The 23233-nt window shown below is 34.2% G+C and overlaps 3 protein-coding genes and 1 pseudogene across 3 annotated transcripts; 1 reads left to right on the top strand and 3 right to left on the bottom strand.

The window, feature by feature from the left end:
• Positions 1 to 728: 728 nt before the first annotated feature.
• Positions 729 to 2756, bottom strand: LOC129881407 (cytochrome P450 76A2-like). The gene is made up of 2 exons (XM_055955616.1): positions 1848 to 2756; positions 729 to 1633 (listed from the first exon to the last, which is right to left on the bottom strand). The coding sequence occupies exons 1-2, from the start codon at positions 2754 to 2756 to the stop codon at positions 1022 to 1024; spliced, it is 1521 nt and encodes a 506-aa protein (XP_055811591.1). The 3' UTR covers positions 729 to 1021.
• A 3414-nt stretch (positions 2757 to 6170) lies between these two features.
• LOC129881406 (cytochrome P450 76A1) lies at positions 6171 to 8582 on the top strand. Its single transcript, XM_055955615.1, has 2 exons — positions 6171 to 7117; positions 7701 to 8582. Exons 1-2 carry the CDS (start codon positions 6185 to 6187, stop codon positions 8307 to 8309), a joined length of 1542 nt encoding a protein of 513 aa, XP_055811590.1. The 5' UTR covers positions 6171 to 6184; the 3' UTR covers positions 8310 to 8582.
• Positions 8583 to 9779: 1197 nt separating this feature from the next.
• LOC129881405 (iridoid oxidase-like) lies at positions 9780 to 11497 on the bottom strand (annotated as a pseudogene).
• Positions 11498 to 14374: 2877 nt separating this feature from the next.
• Positions 14375 to 17633, bottom strand: LOC129882084 (cytochrome P450 76A1-like). Its single transcript, XM_055956230.1, has 4 exons — positions 17546 to 17633; positions 16918 to 17248; positions 15857 to 16461; positions 14375 to 15128 (listed from the first exon to the last, which is right to left on the bottom strand). The coding sequence occupies exons 2-4, from the start codon at positions 17216 to 17218 to the stop codon at positions 14520 to 14522; spliced, it is 1515 nt and encodes a 504-aa protein (XP_055812205.1). The 5' UTR covers positions 17219 to 17248; positions 17546 to 17633; the 3' UTR covers positions 14375 to 14519.
• Positions 17634 to 23233: the final 5600 nt, after the last annotated feature.

Genomic DNA, 23233 nt, shown 5'->3' with positions numbered 1-23233 from the left:
GCTTCATGAACAACCAAAATAATCCATTAAAACAATTATACATAGATTTAATTTATATATATATTACCAATATAAAGTACTTTTTAATTAATCGATTTAGCAAGTAATTTTGTTGCATATTAAGGGTTCAACTTCATATTGTGGAGAGTTGATACAATCCTTCTAAATTGTAGTATACAGAGGGTAGGATGATAAGAGCGGGTCAAGCACAGTGTTATCAAAGACGAAAAACGCAAAAAAGCTCTAAGGTCCATTGGGGCTTTAAGCACAAAGCGCAAATAAAGTGTGAGATTTAATGAAAAAAGGTGTAAAGGGAGAAAAAGATACAAAGATATATGTTTAGTCCAAGACCAATAAATTATAAACATGAATAACAAATGTATGACCAAAGAAATTGAAAAAAGGTTTGATAAAGTGAAATATCAATTGTTTAGTGTCACTTCTTTAAAAGAGGCTCATTGGCAAGGAAAAGTTTGCCTTAGAACCTTGATGGCCACACTGAAGTGCACATAAAGCGAGGCGAAGCGCTAAATACGTTTTGAGCCTTGCTTCAGGGCTTAAGTGCCCTTAAAGCGCGCCTTTGACAACACTGGTCAAGCATGACTCGACATGCTTCTAAGCTGACAAACTTCTGAAGATGAGATGCACATGATACCTAAGTTGAATCCCACATAGAAATGTGAGAAGAAAGTGAAGAGCTTTATAAGGCATAGTTCAAGTTCACATGGTACACACATTTTTGGACTCGATGTTGACGTAGCCCAAAAGACAAATCCATGAAATCTACTAGGCCAAAGCATACAATACCTGCCATTTTCTTGGGTCGTTCAGAGGCGAATCTAGGATCTAAAAGCTTACCAAGGCTGTTAATTTTCCAACTCTAAGCTTAAGATAACTCAAATGCATAAACTGAACTAATATCTCAGCTTTTTATTACAAGAAAATTCAAAAGAAAGTCAAATCTTATGTTCTCTGTGGCTTCATGTCACAGCATTAAGGACAACTTTAAAGTGATTCTGATTTAACCAGATGTTTTTCTTGGTACTGCTGTCAAAGGATTGAATTTCCTCACTGTCATTCCCATCCTCTCCTTCATGTCCATTGATTTAGGAGTAACATTACTAGGAAGTTCCCAATCGAATTCATGAAGCAACGAGCCTAAAACGAAGTGTAACATTCGATTACCTAAAGGATGGCCCACACACATCCTCCTGCCCGCACCAAATGGTAAGAATTCGTAACACTGTCCTTTGAAGTCAGTCTTCGAGTTAAGGAACCTATCGGGCTTGAAATCCAAAGGGTCGTCCCAGTATTCAGGATCTCTTCCAATTGCCCAAACGTTCACGAACACTTGAGTGTCTTCTGGTATATCATACCCCATGAAGTTAGTGTCGTGCATCGCTCTTCTTGGCACTAGGAAAGGAAGGGGAGGATGTAATCTTAGCACTTCTTTAACCACAGCTTGCATATAAGGCAGATTGTCAATGTCACTTTCTTCAAACTTCTTCTTCTGTTCGACCATTTCAAAGAACTCTGCTTTTACTCTTGCCATTGCTTCAGGGTGGCCTAGGAGCTCTGTCAATGTCCATTCCACGCTGTTGCTAGTAGTCTCTGAACCGGCTAAAAACATCTCCTGCATTTCTTTTCTAATCAAGATTTATCTCAAGTAACAAAGAAGTACTACGTACATTTAGCATTAGTTCTTGATTTCAATATGAACAATAGGTGATATCAATGCAGACTTACCTTGTTTGGGACTGAGTCGTAGTTGTTAATGTTGTTTACATTAGCATTCTTGATTTCAATATGAACAATATGAAGAGTTTAGCAAGTTTTCTGAGACTTACCAATATGAATATGTTGATCTGATGTTCTGATAACTTAGCTGGTTCATCTTTCCCACTACCCTCAAATTCAAGCAACACATCTAAAAAATCATTCTTTTTTCCTCCACCATCCTCGCGTTCCTTCATCCGTTCCTTGACAAACGTAGAGGCGATGTGCAGAGCTATTCCCATTTCGTGATGCATCTTCTTCTTCAAGCCTTGTAAATCGAACCTCCTAAGACGTGGAAAAATGTCTGAGATATTTGGAGTGCCTGACATCTCCATGATCTTCATCATGGCGTTGAAGAACTCGGAAGCCTTTTTCGATCCTGGATAGACTAAATCACGCGAAAACATTAAATTCCCTAGCATATTAAACGTTGAGAGGAACACAAATCGCGTTACCTCAATCCCACTTCCCTTGATTTCTACTGAATTCACTTCTTTCTCAATCCAATGAAGCATGTCATCAACACATTTCCTCCTGATATGCACCGTTTCATTAATCCGTTTGTGCGCGAACATTTCAACGGTGCATATCCGTCTTAGCACACGCCAATACGTGCCATACGGGGCTATAGCTAATGACCCTAGGTTGTAGTCATGCACCAACATGGTGTCGATGATTTTGCGCTCCGCGAAGGTGAAATCATGGTTCTTGAAAAACTCAGAAGCTGTCTTGGCAGATAAAATTGACATGGTCTTGACAGAGCCAATTTTGAACCATACAACAGGGCCATATTTGTGTTTAAACTCTGCAATTGTTTGATATGGCAATGTTCCAAGATCAAACATGTTGCCAAAAATTGGCAAACCAGGTGGTCCTGGTGGTAACTTGTAAGAAGAATAATTTCTATTGGAAAATACTATGATTAGAGTTGGTACTATGATGATTATAGACCAAACAACATAGTTCCACTCCCAATCCATTTTTTCTCTAATTTTCAAGTTTTTTTTTTTTTTTTGTTTTCGTTACTGGAGAATATCACTACAAGATACCACTATTTATATATGTTGGAAATCATGTCCATCCATAAGTGGTTCTCTAAAAGCCTATTAAGGTAAAATAAAATATTTTAGTATTATCCAAAAATGTTGCTGCATGCGTCTGTGTCAAATCTCGCAAAAGATGCATTACTTTTGGAGGATCTGATATGCATCTATCGGTACATATAAAAAGTCTGAGCAGCATAGATTACGGGTGACACCAATTTCTCTTATATAAGTACAATTACAATGTATGATTATATTGATTACAAGATTTAATCTTTATGAGTTCAATCTCTTAGATTTTTAGTGTTGAACCCATTATATTATAAAAGTTGAGTTCATACCGACTAATTATTGCATACTCCATAATTTTTCACGTATAAATTTATACTCCGCGTTGAAAGTAAACACTGTACCATCACTCTGCATCCGGCTCTGTGTGTTGTTTAGTTTGCTAAAAGAAGAATGCTTCCTATTTTTTCAATAAAAAGTTTTTATAGTCATACAAATGATATAACATATTGAAAACGATAAATTTTAAAAATCTTTTATTTTTTTTAAAAAACTTCGTATAGAATCAAAAGGCCTCACATAAATTAAAACTTAAAAAATAGGATGTACTGAACTTGCTGCCATTTTCCAACTTCGAGATATTTGTTGATTATAATAATTTGATTTTCTTTATAAAACAAAGGTGTATAATATATATTATCATATGCAAACTTCTATGCAACCTTAATTTTTTTTAATAGCCTTTTAAACTGAATTATTAGCAATTCTTTAAGGTATCAAAAATAGAACTTGATCTGTCCATGTTACTCTGAGATTGGCTCACATTACAAAGTCATCATTAGTTAATTTTAATTTGTTTCTCTAATAATTAGCATGACACTTGTACTGGTTTTGGCTAATATAAAGAGTTAATTTCTCACGTGATTATTTTATCAATTTTTTTCCCCATAATTTTATCACATGATTATCTTACCTATAATGAGTGTTTAATCCTAAAGATAGGCCAACACATGTCCTTCTGACCGCACCAAAATAAAATCAACTTTTGGTCAGCTCTACCCCTTAGTGTCAACTAATTTATGACACTAAAGTTTCACCTACGGTTTTATGAGAAGAAAGTGGTTATCCCAGATGCGGATTCACAATTTTAATTTTATGAATTTAAGATTTGGGTTTCATCTACTAAGCTAATAACCTTCTTTCCATCATTTCTGCATGCATTGTTTCTAAAAAATATAAAATAAGTGTCGTGCGATCTGTTTCGATTATTGTAAAATAATGTTCCATTCTATCTTGAAGGGAATTAATAACATCAAAACCTTGAGCAACTATGAGAAGAAAATTCCTTAAAGAAAACACTGCTTTCTGTTGGAATCAAAATTTTATTAATGTGACGTTTTTCCTGTTTTCAATTTATAATATTGAACATAGGAATAACACTTCAACATAACTAAGAACTTTCCATCCGACAAAACCATGTAAATAATCGAACTTTTTGTCGATCCATTAAAACTTGTGATAAGAGTTTTCGTAACTTTTGGCGCATCAAACTATAAAAATAATATTTATACAAAATCATTAATAGATGACAAAATCTGAATTACTTCTATAGAAAGGGATCCATAGGACTTTTGACTTTTTCAGACGTGCTAAAAAAAACTCCAAGAAGGTGTCAACTCATTATTCTATAAATAAAGAAAGAAAAATAGTAAGTATATTATTTGATTTTTGAGGCCATAGCGGTTTTAGTTCCTGTGTTATTATATAATTTTAATTTTAGTCTCTATATTATTTGACTATGCACATTTAACCTTCATTTATTTGAGCTGTGCGGTTTTAGTTCTTGAAGTTAACAAAAATTAACTATTTAACAAAATGATTATTTGATAATATATAACATAAAATAAAGGGTTGGTGATTTTAAATGTTTGAAGAATTATGTATATAAAATTAAAATTATATTTTATTCATTAGCTCCATTTTATTCAAATGTTTTATGTTCTGTTTGTTCTTCTTAGTGATTCGTTCTTTCTCTTTTTTTCAATGGTTACTAATCAATGTCAAATACGATTACATTTGAGGTTTAGTAAGTGGACATGCTCATTAAGGCTATCAATAGTGTCCTAACAACTTTCACTCTTTAAAAAAATTAATATTTCATTTTTATTAAATTTAGTTTTTTTACCCACATAATTCTTCAAGCGTTTAGAATCAACAACCCTTCAATTTATTTTATTTTATATATTTCAAAATAATCATTTTGTTAAATAATTAACTTTTGCTAACTCCAAGGATCAAAATCGCACACTTCAAATAATTAAAGGTTAAATGTGCATAGTCAAATAACATGGAGACTAAAATTGAAATTATGCAATAACACAGGAACTAAAACTGCTATTTCTTCATAAGTTGACAAACAAAAATAAAATAAAAATGTTCTTTTTTTTTTCTTTTTAAATGATAGGTACTGTAATGCTTAAATATACCAAATATATTTCTTCCAGCTTTGTCCATATCTCATTGGACTGTATTTTGTGTTTTTTAGTTGAAAAATATAAAATTATTAACCATTTGTTAAGAACAAGACTCTATATTGTTGTTTTCTTCAATTGAAAAAGTAAAAGTGGATCTGATAAGATTTTATAGTAATTGAATAATAGTTTGCCTTCTGTGACATAAGAAATAATTTAGGATAATTTAAATTATATATACTGACTGCATGAAATTTTTTACATTATTAAGTCATTTACTTATTAAAGCTAGTAATATATCTTGTTCTTTTAAGATTATATATCATATTTTTTGTGTAGTCCTTTAATATGATGATATAAAATATATTTTACACAAACAGTGTATATAACTTAAAAATTTATGTATACATACATTGCCCTTTTTTTTTTGCACTATCAATAAATTTTAGCATGTGATTGAAGGTTATTATTGACCTAATTATATTACATAACCTGATTGTGTATATGTTTTCTTTTAAAAAAAATAATAAATCATTTGTGGAGCTAGAATTTTTACTAACGATATTTTAAAATAAAAAAAAATCAACAAAAAAATCGCCTGAATTCAAATTTCAACATTTACTATACATATATACATATACGTACAAATAATACTACCTTTATATATGCATTACAATTTTTCAACGCCTTGTAACGCCAACTAGCTCTGCTCCTGCCATCAGCGTATACAATTTAAACTCAGTTATTTTAATGAATTCAATAGTAGCTAGCATGTCCACATATGCTTATTTGAGGGACCACATACAACTACCATTGTTAAATACAAAAATCAATCAATCAATTAATCATCAATCTTCTTATTCTTGCTCAAATTCTTGGAAAAAAATGGAGTGGGAATTGAATTTTTACATGCTTTGTTCTACTATAATCTTTTTATTAGCTTCGATCTTCTTGATTTCCCAAAAAAAATCATCTTTTGCTAAGTACAATTTACCTCAAGGACCAAATGGATTGCCAATATTTGGTAACATGTTTGATCTTGCTGGATCAGAACCATACAAGAAAATTGCAAGTTTAACAGAAAAATTTGGTCCAATTTTGTGGCTAAAAATTGGGCCCTCAATGAACACGATGGTAATTCAAACAGCAAATTCAGCAAGTGAATTATTCAAGAACCATGATGTTTCATTTTCAGACAGGAGCATAATTGATGTCAATTTGGTACATAATTACTATAAAGGGTCAATGGCTCTAGCCCCCTATGGTAATTATTGGCGATTTTCGAGGCGAATTTGCACCGTGGAAATGTTTGTACACAAAAGGATAAACGAGACAACACACGTTAGGATAGAATCGATGGATAAAATGCTTCGATGGATCGAGAAAAAAGCGAGTTCGGGAGGAGGAGGAGGAGGAGAGGTTGAGGTGACACGTTATGTGTTCCTCGCTTCGTTTGATATGTTAGGTAACTTGATTTTGTCTAAGGACTTAGTGGCGGATCCAGAATCTGAACAAGGATCAGAGTTTTTTAACGCGATGACGGGGATCATGGAGTGGGCCGGCGTTCCGAATATTTCGGATATTTTCCCATGTCTAAAAATGTTTGATGTACAAGGTTTAAGAAAAAAAATGGAACGTGACATGGGAAAAGCTATAGAAATTATTAAGAAATTTATTGAGGAACGTATTGAAGAAAGAAAAAAGGGTGAAAAAAATGGACCAATTAAAGATTTATTGGATGTGTTGCTTGGTTTTGAAGGCAGTGGAAAAGATGAACCAGCTAAATTATCAGAACATGAAATCACAATAACTATATTGGTAAGTTCTATACACTCTCCATCTCAAATTATCGTGATTTCTAATATTTGCTAGCCAATTATTTTATGACGAGATAGTTAATTCTGGAATTTTTCCTAGAGTCCTAAATTTTATTCCCTCCGTTCCACTTTACGTGATATAGTTTGGTGTATAAAGGTCAGATTGACATTTTTAGTGTGAATTTAAACATAGAATCTTCATGCTTTTTTTTATACATAAAATTTACATATTCAGATACTACATAAAAAATATTTTAAGGTACAATAATGAACAATTCAAAATATTCAAAAAGTAGTAGAAAAAATATGGTTAAAAAAAGTTATTTGGCTCTCCAAATAATAATAGTGTCACATAATATGGAACATAGGGTGTAGTACTTTATACTCGAAAGAATTTAACTTATACATACCGCTATATCATATTATTTTTGCCTAATTTTCAAGATTATAGATTCCGCTTCTTATAGAAAATTTCCTATACATGTTTATAAGGTGACCTAATAGTAGAAAAAATTTCTTTACAAAAACGATGCATATAATTTAAACTCCTTTTTAAAATTTAATTTGCATACGAAGTTTTCTAGGAAATGTTTCTAGCTGGAACAGAGACAACTAGCAGCAGTGTGGAATGGGCATTGACTGAGCTATTGAGCCATCCACAAGCAATGGACAAAGTGAAATCAGAAATTTCACAAGTAATTGGTCCTAATAAAAAGTTCGAAGAATGTGACATAGACAGTCTACCCTATATGCAAGCCGTGCTCAAGGAATCACTACGTTTACATCCTCCGCTCCCTTTCTTGATTCCAAGAAAAGCAATTCATGACACAAAGTTCATGGGGCACGATGTACCAAAAGGGACTCAAGTGCTCGTGAACGTCTGGGCAATTGGAAGAGATCCTGAATGTTGGGACAACCCTTTTGAGTTCAAGCCTGAAAGGTTCCTTGATTCAAAATTAGTGGATGTTAAGGGGCAAAACTACGAGTTAATTCCATTTGGTGCTGGACGAAGAATGTGTGTTGGCCTTCCTTTAGGTCATCGCATGATGCATTTCGCGTTTGGATCGTTGCTTCATAAATTCGATTGGGAGCTTCCTCATAATGTTTCTCCTAAATCAATTAACATGGAGGAAAGTATGGGAATCACAGCAAGGAAAAAACAACCTTTGAAAGTGATACCAAAAAGAGCTTGAAATTAGTTGTCTATTTACAATTTTTCTCACGAAGTATAGTATTGGTTTGGTTGAAAGTCTTTGGGATTGGTAGTAGATATGACTGTTTATATCAAATCATGTAAATTTTATTATAATTGAATGATTTAATAAGGTGAGAAACTGAGAATGCATGTTAATTAATTATAGTTAAGTGCTAAAAGTCTATGTACAAACATACGTTATGCATCTATTGATTTGATAGAAACACCAGGTGTGAATAAATACTGTCAAAATAAAACTACTAGAGAGTTGAAGCAATATCAGATCCATTGTTTCCACCTTTTATGCGACAAGATTTGAATTGTATGAGTCTGAGCGAGTTTGAAATTCTATCACTCTCCTATTCGATTTTCCGAGGATTGGAAATATGTTATTTATATTTATGTTGTGAATTTTTGAGATAAAGTTATTAAATTCTGAACTCATAAACTCTCCCCAACATCTGCCCTGATGTTTGATGAAGTCCAGCATGTGCAAGGAAAATAGTTTTCTAACACATTACCACCAAAATTACATTTTTATGACTTGTATTTAGGGTCAAAATTTAAAGAGTTGCTTAAAAAAAGGTTATATTGTGCTACTAATAATTCAGTACCATAGCTATTGCTCACATTGGGATTGGAATTTTTTATTTTTACCTAAATGTAAGTTTGATTTAGATGGGCTGGGCTTGTATGAGAGAGACTATCCAAATGTTTATATAACAACATCTCAAAATTAAGCAGAAAACACCATATTATGTCATGCTCAACGGGATACATTACCATTGAAATTGCAACTCTCTATATTCTTTTTTCTTGTTTTCTTTTATTTTATCTTTTTACACAACTTTTTGCCCATAGGCAGCGTAAAAATTTAAAGTATATGGGTTTTAAATTCTTGCGCTGCCTCTAATTACGGCAATCACTAGAAAGGAAGCACTTCAATATTTATATAAACCCTAAGGCTAAGCTACTAGATTGTGAATTAGTCATGAGCCGAGAGTTTATCAGAGACAACATCTATACCTCTATAAGATAGAGGTAAGATCTACGTATATTCATCTTTCTCAGACTTCACTTGTAGATGTTGTTATTATTAGGTTCTGAATTAGCCACCAAACTCATAGCGCTTATTTTAATTATTGGCTTCGCACAAGTATTTATACATACTTCATAGATTTTCTAATACAAATACATAAGAGGAACTCTGTCATTGCCCATTCCAATATGTTTATAGTTGTATTTGTCCTCTAATGTGCTTGTAGTTGTTTTCGTCCCTGCGGTGAACATTTCATGTAGAAAAGACAAGTCAATCACTTTAATTTTAACTGGATAAAGCACAAGTTGTTCACATTTATCTATGCCTTATCCCCAAAATAAAAAGAAAAACACCACATTGCAATTTAAAGGACAACTATTTATTCATTTTTCTGGTCTTCTTACCCAATCTTTTTCCTCTTCACAGTCTAATATTTTAGTATTGAAGTACATTATTTCTAGGTATTATCCTTTGTATGGAATAGGTATAGCCTTCAATGGAATTGCTTTCTTTAAAGTGATTCCCGTTTTTTCATTCATGTCTAAATCCTCTGGGTTCACCTCATCAGCTAAAACCCAATCAAACTTGTGTAGAACTGACCCTAAAGCCAGTGGTAACACACGAGAAGCAAGGGAAACTGCAGGGCACATTCTTCGACCAGAACCAAAAGGTATGAACTCAAAATGATGACCCTTATAATCAATCATATTTGGTTTCAAAAATCTCTCTTGGCTTGAACTTTAAAGGATCCTTCCAAGTCTTTGGGTCCCTACCAATAGCCCAAACGTTAACAAGAACTTGGGTTTCTTTCGAGATGTGATATCCAAGCATGGTGCAAGAATCCATAGCCATGTGTGGGAATAAGAATGGAAGTGGAGGGTGTAACCTTAGGGTTTCTTTGATCACTGCTTCTAAGTATGGGAGCTTGTCTAAGTCTTCTTCTTCTAGCTTATTTGATGGGTTGATGACTCTTCGTACTTCAAATTGAGCTTCTTGGAGAGTGGTAGGGTTATGTAAGAGCTTTGTTATTGCCCATTCTAATGTGTTTGTCGTTGTATCTGTCCCTGCTGTGAAGATCTCCTGTATAAAATTAAACAAGTCCAAGTTTAATCTCTCTCTATATATTTGCCTAAGCATATTGAAAGAGAATACTTACTAAAAGAATGGAATTAATAGTTCGAGATGAAAGTCTAGAAGGGCCCTCCATACCATCACCGCGATATTGAAGAAGCACTCTAAGTAATCCTTCTTCCTCTCTTCGCCATTTTCCATATCTTCCATTCTTTCTCTAAGAAATCCACCCACAATATCAAATGCCCTTTTCACATGAAATTGTGTCTTCCTCCTAATACCTTGTGGATCAAGCCATCTCAACATAGGGAAAAAGTCCGCGATATTAGGTTTCCCTATAAACTCTGAAATTTTCCCTGCATGATAAAAGAACTTTGCACCCCTATCTGATTTTGGATCCAGAAGATTCTTGGAAAGCATGAGGTTTCCAATTAGGTTAAAATACATTAAGAAAAAAACCCTCCCAACATCAATAGAAGTTGTGCCAACATCGACTTCCATGAATTTAACCATTTGATCGATGCATTTTGCACGTACACCTCTCATGGCATCAAGGTGACTTGTAGAAAAGAACTCCATCATGCTTAGTCTCCTTAACATATGCCAATGTGGACCGTAGTGATTAGTGATGAATGAATCCTCATTGCCAAAATCTTTTCTAATGGATTTGTAAATCTTCCTACCTGCACCATCCAAGGGTGTGGTCTAACAGTTAATTAATGAAAATTTGAGGAAGACAAATTAAATTTAAGTTTAATTTTCGATAATAGCTACCTGCAAGCACCACGTCATAGTTCTTGAACATTTCACGTGCCACGTCATTGGAAGAAATCACCACTATGCTCATTGAACCAAACAAAAGGGTCATTATAGGACCATGTTAGTTAGCCAATTTGGCAAATACTACATGAGGTTCATGACCTATTTGAGAAATGTTTCCCACTAGTTGCCACCACCGTGGTCCTGGTAGCAACCGCCATGATTCTCCCCCCTCGATGGTGTCTCCGATCAACCACCATAGCCCATGCTACCCATAGAAGTAAGATTAGGACCAAACCTAAAATCTCATACTCCATTTTTACCCTTTTATTTTCTTCAACAATCTACATATCAAAAAAAAATATAACAATTAAAAGTGACTCTTCGTACGTATCAAACTTAATACGATAACTTGAAAAATAGAGTAATAAACTTGTTGTATCTTATTATATTATGAATTTGCATATATTAAACCCGATATTGTCACTTGAAAAATATGAGTAACAATTCGCTACATCGGATTAAATTAAATAAATGGTATTTATACCTAAAATGTATACAACTTAAATCGCTAAAATTTCAACTAGACTAGTAAATTCAAGCAAATTTTTTGTTTTTGTTTTTTTCCAACTAAAACAAAATTACTTTGACCATCACTCTACCAACTATACCTTAAAGTCATGTTAGTTTCAAATAAGTTGAAATCGGTTATAAAGTATCTTTTAGCAACGAATCGGTTAAGATTTGATTTTTACTTTATTGTGATCAACATATTTAAATTACTAAATTTAGAAAACTTAAATCATAACAAATTTAAGTTACTAAATAAAGAAAAAAAAAATATTGCAATGCACGAAGTAAAAGAAATGCAACTTATTAATGGGAAGAAAAAGGAAGACAAATATGAAATATGGCTCACGAATTTATCGTGGAAGCGAAAGAACTGCTGAAACTGCGTGAAACCCTCACAAGGGTTTATGCAGAAAGATCGGACAAATCCTTCTGAGTTGTATCTGAATATATGGAAAGATATAATGAGATATTCTTATGTCAACGACAAAGGCCCAAGCAAATGGAATTGTAGGGATCTTTCCTCCTTTTGTGCAAATCTCCCTTTTTATTCTAGATAAAATTGAGCTAGGTGACTATTATCTCCATATAAAATGACTAACATTATTTTTTTATTAGTCCGTTTTAGAAGAAATAAAATATTTTTAAATTATGACACAGTACGTACTTCACAAATATTGTAGCATGTTTAAGATTACAATTTTCAAAAATAGTATAGTCAAATGCGTGTGTAACATTTATTGGATAATTAGACTATGGATTATTGTCCTATACCATCTTTAATTAAGGAACAAACTCTTCAAGTATAGAGAGGTTTTAATTACAAGAAACAAAGAAGGTGTAGACCTAATGATTTGTTTTTTCAACATTCAATTCTTTTATTTTTTGATTTATTCGGTGTTTGATATTTTTTTGGGTCCGATTAGTTTGAATTCACATTTGAAAGTTCTTTTCTAGAAGGTAAATTGCGCTCCCTATTATCCATTCGATTCGATTTTCAAGATTTGAACTCGAGATCTCTCTAATTAAGAGTAAAAGGGTGCGTACCAGCACACTGAAACTTTTGATATAACATCATTCAATTCCTTTCAACCGTTAATCAATAAGAATTCAAAATCATGTACGTGAGTATATTTTAATAATTCAAGTTATATACATTGATAATATAAGAATAATTTAAATAATTGTTTATTGGGTTCAAAATTATAAGTTGTACTTTTTGAGTAATTTGTTAATGCATATACGAAATTTGAATCAAAATTACTAAATTCGAATGATCTCGACCGTAACTAAACAACTAAAACACTACATAAGAAGTGGTAGGGGAAAAGAAGAAATGAGAGATTCTCAAAAAGGTATGAGCCACCACACTAGAGTCCCATGATTTTATAGTACGATTGCTTTTATCGATTTATACCTAGCTTAATCTAGTCTTTAAATAAATTGTGTAATAAGCCATGATTTTATCGCTTTTTTAATTGTTGAGCTTTTATCGGATCTCAACCTAGATATATAACCGCATTCTCGATCTGAATAATTTTTTCAAGATGCATCACCACATTCTTGATTATTTTTTTTAAACGTCTCAAGAAAGATATGTAACTTCATTCTTAACAAAAATAAGCATTTTAAGCGTGCCTAATGCTCATCTAATGTTAGAGACATTTGTTTGTCTCTTGTAAATTCAAGACAATGTCATATTCATTTTTTTCTCACTCTCTTCTTTTATTTTTGTAATGAATTTTGAATTAATCCGCAACTCATCTCGCTCAAACTCACATTAATTAATAACTAATAGATCTTGAACTTGGTCTAGGCCTACAAAACTTTAATCAAATTATTTTGCTTTAAATATTTATACAGTTTGAGAAATTAAATTAAATCAAACAAACACACTAAATTTCAAAACACAAGTATCATCCACAAAAATGCTAACAAAAACAAACCTAAAAATGTAATGTAAATGGAAATGGACTTGAAATGGAAAAATCTTCACCTTTGTGTGACTGCTTAATTAATCCATTATTCTATTGCTTAGATCTAGTTTTTTCTTCTTCTAGGTGTATGGTGTATGAGCTGCAGTTCAATTTTTTTAAGGTCTCTATGTTTTGGTTTTATAGATTAGGTTTAGGGTGACGTGTGATTTATTTTTTTGGGTTCACTTTTTCTAAAATGCCCTCATAATTTTGAATAAGTGTTATAAAATACATTAACTTAACAAAATAAGGAGGAAAGAGTAAAAGAAAAGAAAGCAAAACAGAAAAGAGAAAGTTTTATATGTATCTGTGTGTTCATATAAATTGCAAAACGAGGCAATTTATAGCAAATAAAAAGGGAAACGCATGGGGAACAAAAAGGAGTGGAAAGAAAAGTGAAAGAAAATAATTTATATTTGTGGGTTCCACTTGCTATTTCCTAACAATTAGATAAAAAAAACACAGATAGAAAGAATGGAATATGCTTTTGATAGAGATGGGGACGAAATTTACCACGTGGAAACATGCTATTAAATTTGATCTTTTTTTTTTAAAAAAGATCTTTTAAAAATAATCAACAATAAATACTACCTAAATATTAAATATAAATAATTAAAAGAATATATTTTTGTAATTTTTCTTCTCCCTTATAAAACTCCTTGTGTAATGATATCTCAAAATAAAATAAAAAAACACCACATTGCATTCTGCTGTAAGAAATACATTACAATTTAAACAGCAACTTCTATTTATTTATTTTTCTTGTGTGTTTTCAACACAATTTTATTTTATTTTATGTACAAATAGGTATAGCCTTTAATGGAATTGCTTTCTTCAAAGTCATCCCCATTGTTTCATTCATGTCCAAATCTATTGGGTTCACTCCATTAGCTAAAACCCAATCAAACTTGTGTAGAACTGACCCTAAAGCAAGTGGTAACATTCGAGAAGCAAGGGGAACTGCAGGGCACATTCTTCGTCCAGAACCAAAGGGTATGAACTCAAAGTGATGACCCTTATAATCCATCCTATTAGGTTCCAAGAATCTTTCTGGCTTGAACTTCAAAGGATCTTTCCAAGTCTTTGGATCCCTACCAATCGCCCAAACGTTAACAAGAATTTGGGTTTCTTTTGGGATGTGATAGCCTAACATAGTGCAAGAATCCATGGCCATGTGTGGGACTAAGAATGGAAGTGGAGGGTGCAACCTTAGGGTTTCTTTGAAAACGGCGTTTAAGTATGGAAGCTTGTCTAAGTCTTCTTCTTCTAGCTTATTCGAGGGGTTGATGACTCCTCTTAGCTCAGCTTGGACCTTTTGGAGAGTGGTAGGGTTGTGAAGGAGCTCTGCCATTGCCCATTCTAATGTTCTTGTAGTTGTATCTGTCCCTGCTATGAACATCTCCTGATAAAAAAATAAGTCAAACACTTTAATCTTAACCTATATACACAAATAAAGCAAACAATTTGTAGAGAAAACACGTTTTTATTTATTTGATTATGTCTTCTACAAAAAACGTATTTTTAAAAATAAATTTATATCACCAATTAAGAGAAACTAAAACCTCTTAGCGAAGATTCAAAGTAATCCCCTAAATATAGTGAAAAGTAAATTTGGTCCTTTGGTTAATTTTGTCGAAAATGAGCACTTATGATATCCATCAAATATTTAATAAATTCCATTGTTTGGAGAGTTTTATTTGTCTGTGAATTCCATTCCCATTTAGTCAAATGGTTGGCTTGAGTTTGGGTATTTTTCCAATCCAACTAAATAGAACCACCACCCAAAGTGTAGCCCGATATAATAATATTAATTTGCTCAATAATTTGGTGGTTGAACACCAAAAATATATTGAAGGAAATAATAATTTAAATTTGAAATTTTAGGATAATGAATAATATTCATTATTATTGGACTCATTTAACTACCATAAAGTAAAATTAGTAACTTAATAATTGAACGTGTTATCTCTTATAACATGTTCTAACTTGTTGATCATGTAAAAATTCTTTATAAAATCGTTAAATTCAGAGATTAGTTTACCATCACAATGAATATGCATTAGCTAGGGGTTTTGCTTTTAGCACTTTGATCTCAAAATATTTGAGCATATATATAGAGAGAGTACTTACAAAAAGAATGATATTAAGCGTTTGAGATGAAAATCTAGAAGGACCTTCTATGCTATCACCACGATATTGAAGAAGTACGTCTAAGTAATCCTTCTTCCTCTCTTCACCATTTTCCATATCGTCCATTCTTTCTCTAAGAAATCCACCCGCGATATCAAATGCCTTTCCCACATGAAATTGTGTTTTCCTCCTAATACCTTGAGGATCAATCCATCTCAATATAGGGAAATAGTCCGCGATATTAGGTTTTGCTGCAAACTCCATAACTTTTCCTGCATGGTAAAAGAACTTTGCACCTCTATCCGACTTTGGATCCACTAAATCTTTTGAGATCATAAGGTTTCCAATTAGGTTAAAAGACATTAAGAAAAAAAACCTCCCAACATCAATGGAAGTTGTGCCAGAATTGCCTGCGTCTTCCATGAATTTAACCATTTGATCAATGCATTTTGTACGTACACCTCTCATGGCATCGAGGCGACTTGTAATGAAGAACTCTGTTGTGCATAATCTCCTTAACATACGCCATTGTGGACCATATTGATTAGTTATGAGTGAACCCTCATTTCCTATATCGCCTTTCATGGATTCGTAAATTTTTCTACCTGCAACACCAATGGTGTGTTGTAGCGTTAAATTTTACTAAAATAGTTTTATTACTAATGAAACATATGAAAATAATGGAAGAAGAGCAGAGTTCAAATTTCAGCATTATTGCCATTATTAAAACACTTTTGGTCTCTCAATTATTGATAAATTTTGATTTTTAGTCCTTGGGATACCTCTGATTAAATATTTTAGTACGCAATTAATTAAAAGGTGAACTTTGACCCATTTGCTTGTAAACATCTACAAATTAACCATAATTTTTATCATTTCGCTACCACATAGAGTCGTGAGGTGAAAATCATGGAAGGTCAGGATGCAAATTCCAGTATTCCACTATATATAGGAAAACATCCACATATAGTCATGCGTATAGTTGTGACAATCAAGGGAGATCAGATTCCATTATATACCCAAAATAACATCCACATATAATCGAGATACGTGCAAACTACCTGCAAGAACTATGTCATGGTTCTTGAACATTTCACGAGCCATTTCATTAGAAGAAATAACCACTGTGGTCATTGAACCTAACCAAAGGGTCATTATAGGACCATATTTGTTGGCCAATTTTGCAAATGATACATGAGGTGCAAAACCTGATTGAAAAATGTTGGTCACTAGTTGCCACCACCGTGGTCCTGGTGGAAACCTCCCATATTCTTCCAGTCGTCGTTGTCGTCGCTCTGTCAATATAGCCCATGCTACCCATGCAAGTAAAAGTAGGACCAAACCTAAAATCTCATACTCCATTTTTACCCCTTTTTTTCTTTAATATATAATCTGCATATCAAAAGAAATAAACTAATGAGTAACTTTCTAAGCTAAACTATCGTTTGACCATAAATTTAGTTAACCATTATTAAAATAATATTTTCAATCAAAAAAGAAAAGTTTCCAAAACAAAAGATGATAGGAAAAAAAAATTAAGAACATAATTAATTAAAACACTTTAACACCTCTTCTTGAAATGACCACCTTTAACTTTTTGATGATAAAAATAAAAAGACTAGCTGTGAAGAAATTAGAAAGAATTTAGAGAATGAAAAATCTGAGGAAAAAGATTGATGAATTAATTACCTGAGTGATCTACAAATTTTGTGCTTAGTCAATGAGAGTATTTATAAAGAATAGTACTATACTGTAGTGCTGATTTTTTCATCCTTTTTGGGAAAAGTTTATTTTTATTATGAAAGTGGATGTCGAAGTAACGTCCCTTTCCTTTTCTACTTTTCCATCTTTTTCTTTTACCTTTTCTCGTCCACTGTCTTTTGTAAATCAATTTATATCTGCTTTCTTCATTTGCGGTGGTTATAAATAACTATTGCAAATATAAATATATATATATATATATATATATATAAATTCTCTTAATTTTCTTAATTCTCCCATTCTTTTATTATTTCCCTTTTTTGTTAATTTGCTAAGTTCAATTTATTTTACAACACGTTATCAACATGAAGTTTTAATTTTCTCCAAATATATTAACTCCTATATCAGGTATATCTACTGAAAAAATTTATTTTTAGTTGTCTTTATTCTTTCTAAATTAATTTCTATCTCAGTTTTATCATGTCAAATTTATCAAAACTTGAGCTTGTGACACTTGACATTTCTGGAAAAAATTATTTATCATGGATCCTTGATGCTGAAATTCACCTTGACGCTAAATGTCTTGGTGATATTATTAAACAAGATAATAAAGCATCAAGCCAAGTTAAAGCAAAGGCCATGATTTTTCTCTGTCATCATATTCATGAAGGATTAAAAACTGAATATTTAACTGTGAAAGACCCTCTTGAATTATGGACTAATTTGAAGGATTAATATCACCACATAAAACTTAGAATTTACCAAAAGCCCGATATGATTGGATACACCTTCTATTTCAAGATTTTAAAACTGTGACAAAGTATAATTCTGCTATCCACAAGGTAAGTTCCATGTTAAAATTATGTGGAGATTCTATCACTGATGATGACTTACTTAAGAAAACTCTTTCCACTTTTTATGCTTCAAATGTGTTTCTACAACAACAATATCAAGAAAAAGAATTTAAGAAGAATTCTGAATTAATTACATGCCTATTTGTGGCTGAGAAAAATAATTTTTGGCTGATGAAAAATCATGAAGTCCGTCCCACTGGGTCTGCTCCATTCCCCAAACTGAATGTCATTATGTTGGAAATAAACATGAGAACAATAACGTTCCTCAAAATAATCTTTCTAGAGGTAAATCCAATATTTGCCACCGGTGTGGTATGAAGGGTCATTGGGCATGTGAATATCGTACGTCCGATCATTTTGTGAAACTTTATCAAGCCTCTCTCAAAAGAAGAGATAATAATGTAGAGGCACACTTGAATTTTCGGAATGATGATAATGAAGCAACTCCCTCAAATAAATATGAGATATTGAGGCGAATCTTGCTTATAAAGATGGTGCTTTTGAAGATCTACCAAATATTACTCATTTGATAGTTGAAGATTTTATGAACATTGACTGAAGATTTGATCATCTAACTGGGGATAAAAATAGTTATTGTTTTTTTTATTATGTTTGATATTATGTTGTCCTTCGTAAAATATTTCTTAAGGCAGTGCAATTTTTTAAAAGTTTCTTATATTGTTAGTTTTTCACGTTCTTATAATATATCTTTTTATTTATGAAGAATATGGAAATTCCCCAGTCATCAGTTGGATCCAACATCAATTATGATAATATGTGTGTTATTGATAGTGCCACAACACACACTATTTTAAGAGATAAGAAATATTTCTCTTATTTAATTATGAAAGAAGCTAATGTTAATACAATATCTGGTAGTACAAGATTAATTGAAGGATCCGAAAAAGCTAAAATTATACTTGTCGGAGGAACAAATTTAATAATTAATGAAACATTATATTGTAGTAAGTCTCAAAGAAACTTATTAAGTTTCAAAGACATTCGTCAAAATGATTATCATATTGAGACTACAAATGATGAAAAGAATGAATATCTTTACTTAATACAATGATGTCAGGCAAAAAGTTTATACTTGAAAAGTTAGTCTCTCTTTCATCTAGCTTATACTTCACAATTATTAGCACGGTTGAAACACATGCCAAAGGTTTACTAACTCAAATGATTTTATTATCTGGCTTGACCGGTTGGACCATCCCGATTCTAATATGATGCGCAAAATAATTGAGAGTTCACATGGACACTCTTTGAAGAACCAAAAGATTCTTCAATTTAAAGAATTCTCTTATGCTGCATGTTCTCAAGGCAAATTGATTACTAGACTATCAGTAATCAAAGTGGACATTGAATCCCTAATATTTTTGCAATGTATACAAGATGATATATGTGGGCCCATTCACCCATCATGTGGACCATTTAAATATTATATGGTTTTAATAGATGCATCTACAAGATTGTTACATGTATGCTTATTATCAACTCGTAATATGACATTTGCGAGATTACTTGCTCAAATAATTAAGAGCACAATTTCCAGATTATGCAATAAAGACAATTCGTCTTGATAATGCTGGTGAGTTCACACCTCAGGCATTTAATGATTATTATTTGTCCACTGGAATAACAGTTGAGCATCCAGTTGCTTATGTTCATACTCAAAATGGTCTAGAGGAATTATTGATTAAACGTCTCTAATTAATTGTTACAACTCATCTCATCACTGCTCAGTACTGACAGCATGTAGTTGTACTAAATTAAATTAATAATCTTTCTATTTTATATATTATTTGATTCGAAAGTTTTTAAAGCTGTAACGGTAACTTCCAAATTCCGATGCCACCTCCCTTCTCCCTTCTTCACCGGCGAGAAACCACAGCCACCGACGAGCACCTTTCGTCCTCCGAGCTGCTGTCCAGCGAACAGTAACCAAGCAGCGGCGACCTCCACGCACGGCAGCAGCAGCAGCACCTGCTGTCCAGCGAACATCAACGACGCGAGCTACAACAACTCTGGCGACGCGCAGCGTTGGAGCAGCTGCAGCTACAGCGTTGTTTGGCTGCTGTCGAGCTCTTGTGAGAGGACCATTGTGGATCGGTGGAAAAGGTACTGTTGAAATACATCTCAAGTTTTTCCGGCGAAGCTCCAGATCTGTATTTCCGGTGACGAACAACCGCTGTAACACAACTAAGTACGCCGACGTGAACAGTACTCCGACGTGAGCAGTATTTTCCGGCGGCAACCAGGTTCATTTCTACCGGAGTTGGTACCTCCGGTTTTTATATCTTTATATTCTATCATTTATTCACATACTTGTAGTTACATTTTGCCAATTTTAAACCCCCGAATAATTTATTAGCTCATACGCATTTTTGTGGCTTTGGATAGTGATGGTAGACTAGGGTCATGTTCTCGCTCATTGATGGAGAATAGGGTAAGGAGAGGTAAGTGGGTTAAAGGAGCGTCTAGACTGAGAATAGGTTCTTGGAACATTGGAACGTTAACGGGTAAATCCATAGAACTGGTTAAGATTCTAAAGAAGAGGAAGATTAATATAGCCTGTGTCCAGGAGATAAAATGGGTCGGCTCTAAAGCTAAGGAGGTAGACGGGTATAAGCTTTGGTTTTCTGGTAAATCGAAGTATAGAAATGGGGTAGGCATTTTAATAGACAGTGATTTAAGGGATCAGGTGGTGGAGGTTAGGAGAGTCAATGATAGGATGATGTCGATTAAAATGGTCGTTGAAGGGATCACGTTGAACGTTATTAGTGCTTATGCGCCGCAAGCGGGCTTATGCGAGGAGGATAAGAGGCGCTTTTGGGAGGAGTTGGACGAGTTAGTGGGAGGCATACCACCTACTGAGAAGCTTGTCGTGGAAAGAGATTTCAATGGGCACATCAGATCTATTTCGAGAGGGTATGATGATGTGCATGGGGGCTTTGGCTTTGGGGACAGAAGTGGAGGAGGAACCGCACTATTGGATTTCGCAAGAGCTTTCGTATTGGTGATAGCCAACTCGAGTTTCCCAAAGAAGGAGGACCACTTGGTAACCTTCCGTAGTTTAGTGGCTAAAGCTCAGATAGATTTTTTACTCCTTAGGAAGGATGATAAAGGTTTGTGCAAAGACTGTAAGGTCATCCCGATCGACAATCTTACAACCCGACATAAGCTCTTAGTGATGGATTTAGGGATAAAGATGACGAGGACGAGGAGGGTCAGGGAAGAACGACTTAGGATCAGATGGGGGAGTTTGACAACGGTTAGTGCCCTTGAGATGGGAGAGAAATTAAAGGATATGGGGGCCTGGGATAGTAGTGGGGATGCGAACGATATGTGGGATAGGACAGCTAGTTATATTAGGGCTGTAGCAAGAGAAGTGCTAGGAGTCTCGACAGGTAGTCGTAGTCGGCATCGAGGGGACTGGTGGTGGAATGGAGAAGTGCAAGAGAAAGTGGAAGCAAAGAAGGTGGCATATGCTAAGCTGATGGAGAGCAAGGATGAGGTGGAGAAGTGGACGAATGGAGAACTGTATAAGATAGCGAGGAAGGAGGCGAAGTCGGCGGTTGCAACGGCAAAAATGGCAGCTTTTGAACGTCTTTATGCTGAACTGGAAGAGAAAGGTGGGGACAGAAAATTATTCAGGCTAGCCAGGGCCCGGGAGAGAAGGGCACGCGATGTGGATCAAGTGAAGTGCATTAAAGACGAAGACGGAAAAGTATTGGTAGAGGAGACCCTTATCAAACAAAGATGGCAGTCATACTTCCATAAACTTTTGAATGACAAAGGGGACAGAGAAATTGTGTTGGGAGATTTGGAACATACAGGAAGGAGTCACGATTTTGGGGGTTGTAGGAGTATTACGGTCGATGAGGTTAAGGATGTTGTTCGTAGGATGCGCTGGGGAAGAGCGACCGGACCTGACGAGATCCCCGGAGAATTTTGGAAGAGTGCGGGCTCGGTAGGTTTGGAATGACTGACTAGGTTATTTAATGTCATCTTTACGACGGCAACGATGCCCGTAGAATGGAGATCGAGCATCATGATCCCGCTTTACAAAAACAAAGGGGATAGCTAGAGCTGTGACAACTATAGAGGTATTAAGCTTCTAAGCCATACTATGAAAGTGTGGGAAAGAGTGGTAGAGATGAGGGTGAGGAGAGGCGTGTCTATTTCAGAGAACCAGTTCGGATTTATGCCGGGACGCTCAACTACAGAAGCCATCCACCTTATGAGGAGACTAATAGAGCAATATAGGGAGAGGAAGAGAGACTTGCATATGGTATTCATCAACTTGGAAAAGGCTTACGATAAAGTCCCACGAGAGATACTATGGAGATGTTTGGAGGCTAAAGGTGTACCTGTAGCGTACATAAGGGTGATCAAGGACATGTACGAGGGTGCCAAAACTAGGGTAAAGACAGTAGGAGGGGACTCAGAACACTTCTCAGTTATGATGGGGTTGCATCAAGGATCAGCTCTTAGCTCGTTCCTATTTGCCTTGGTGATGGATGGATTGACGTGACAAATTCAAGGTGAAGTGCCATGGTGTATGCTTTTTGCGGACGACATAGTCCTCATCGATGAGACTCGTAGCGGAGTTAACGCTAAGCTGGAAGATTGGAGACGCACCTTGGAGTCTAAGGGGTTTAAGCTGAGTAGGACCAAGACAGAGTACCTAGAGTGCAAGTTCAGTGAGACACCTCAAGAGGTTGGCGCGGAAGTTAGGCTCGGGGACCAAGCCATCCAAAAGAGAAGTAGTTTTAAGTACCTTGGTTTTATCATGCAAGACAGCGGAGAGATCGACGAG

Source organism: Solanum dulcamara, chromosome 3 (assembly GCF_947179165.1).
Source record: "Solanum dulcamara chromosome 3, daSolDulc1.2, whole genome shotgun sequence".
NCBI lineage: Eukaryota > Viridiplantae > Streptophyta > Magnoliopsida > Solanales > Solanaceae > Solanum > Solanum dulcamara.
This window is presented reverse-complemented; position numbering and strand designations above follow the sequence as displayed.

Bases quoted from the DNA above. Each gene is read 5' to 3' on its own strand.
- LOC129882084 (XM_055956230.1), bottom strand. From the start codon at position 17,218: ATGGAGTATGAGATTTTAGGTTTGGTCCTACTTTTACTTGCATGGGTA. The intron at 16,462-16,917 runs GTAGTTTGCACG...TTGGTGTTGCAG, and splicing joins CCATGACATAGTTCTTGCAG to GTAGAAAAATTTACGAATCC. The intron at 15,129-15,856 runs GTAAGTACTCTC...TTTTTTTATCAG, and splicing joins CGCTTAATATCATTCTTTTT to GAGATGTTCATAGCAGGGAC.
- LOC129881407 (XM_055955616.1), bottom strand. From the start codon at position 2,756: ATGGATTGGGAGTGGAACTATGTTGTTTGGTCTATAATCATCATAGTA. The intron at 1,634-1,847 runs GTAAGTCTCAGA...AAAGAAATGCAG, and splicing joins AGATCAACATATTCATATTG to GAGATGTTTTTAGCCGGTTC.
- LOC129881406 (XM_055955615.1), top strand. From the start codon at position 6,185: ATGGAGTGGGAATTGAATTTTTACATGCTTTGTTCTACTATAATCTTT. The intron at 7,118-7,700 runs GTAAGTTCTATA...GAAGTTTTCTAG, and splicing joins AAATCACAATAACTATATTG to GAAATGTTTCTAGCTGGAAC.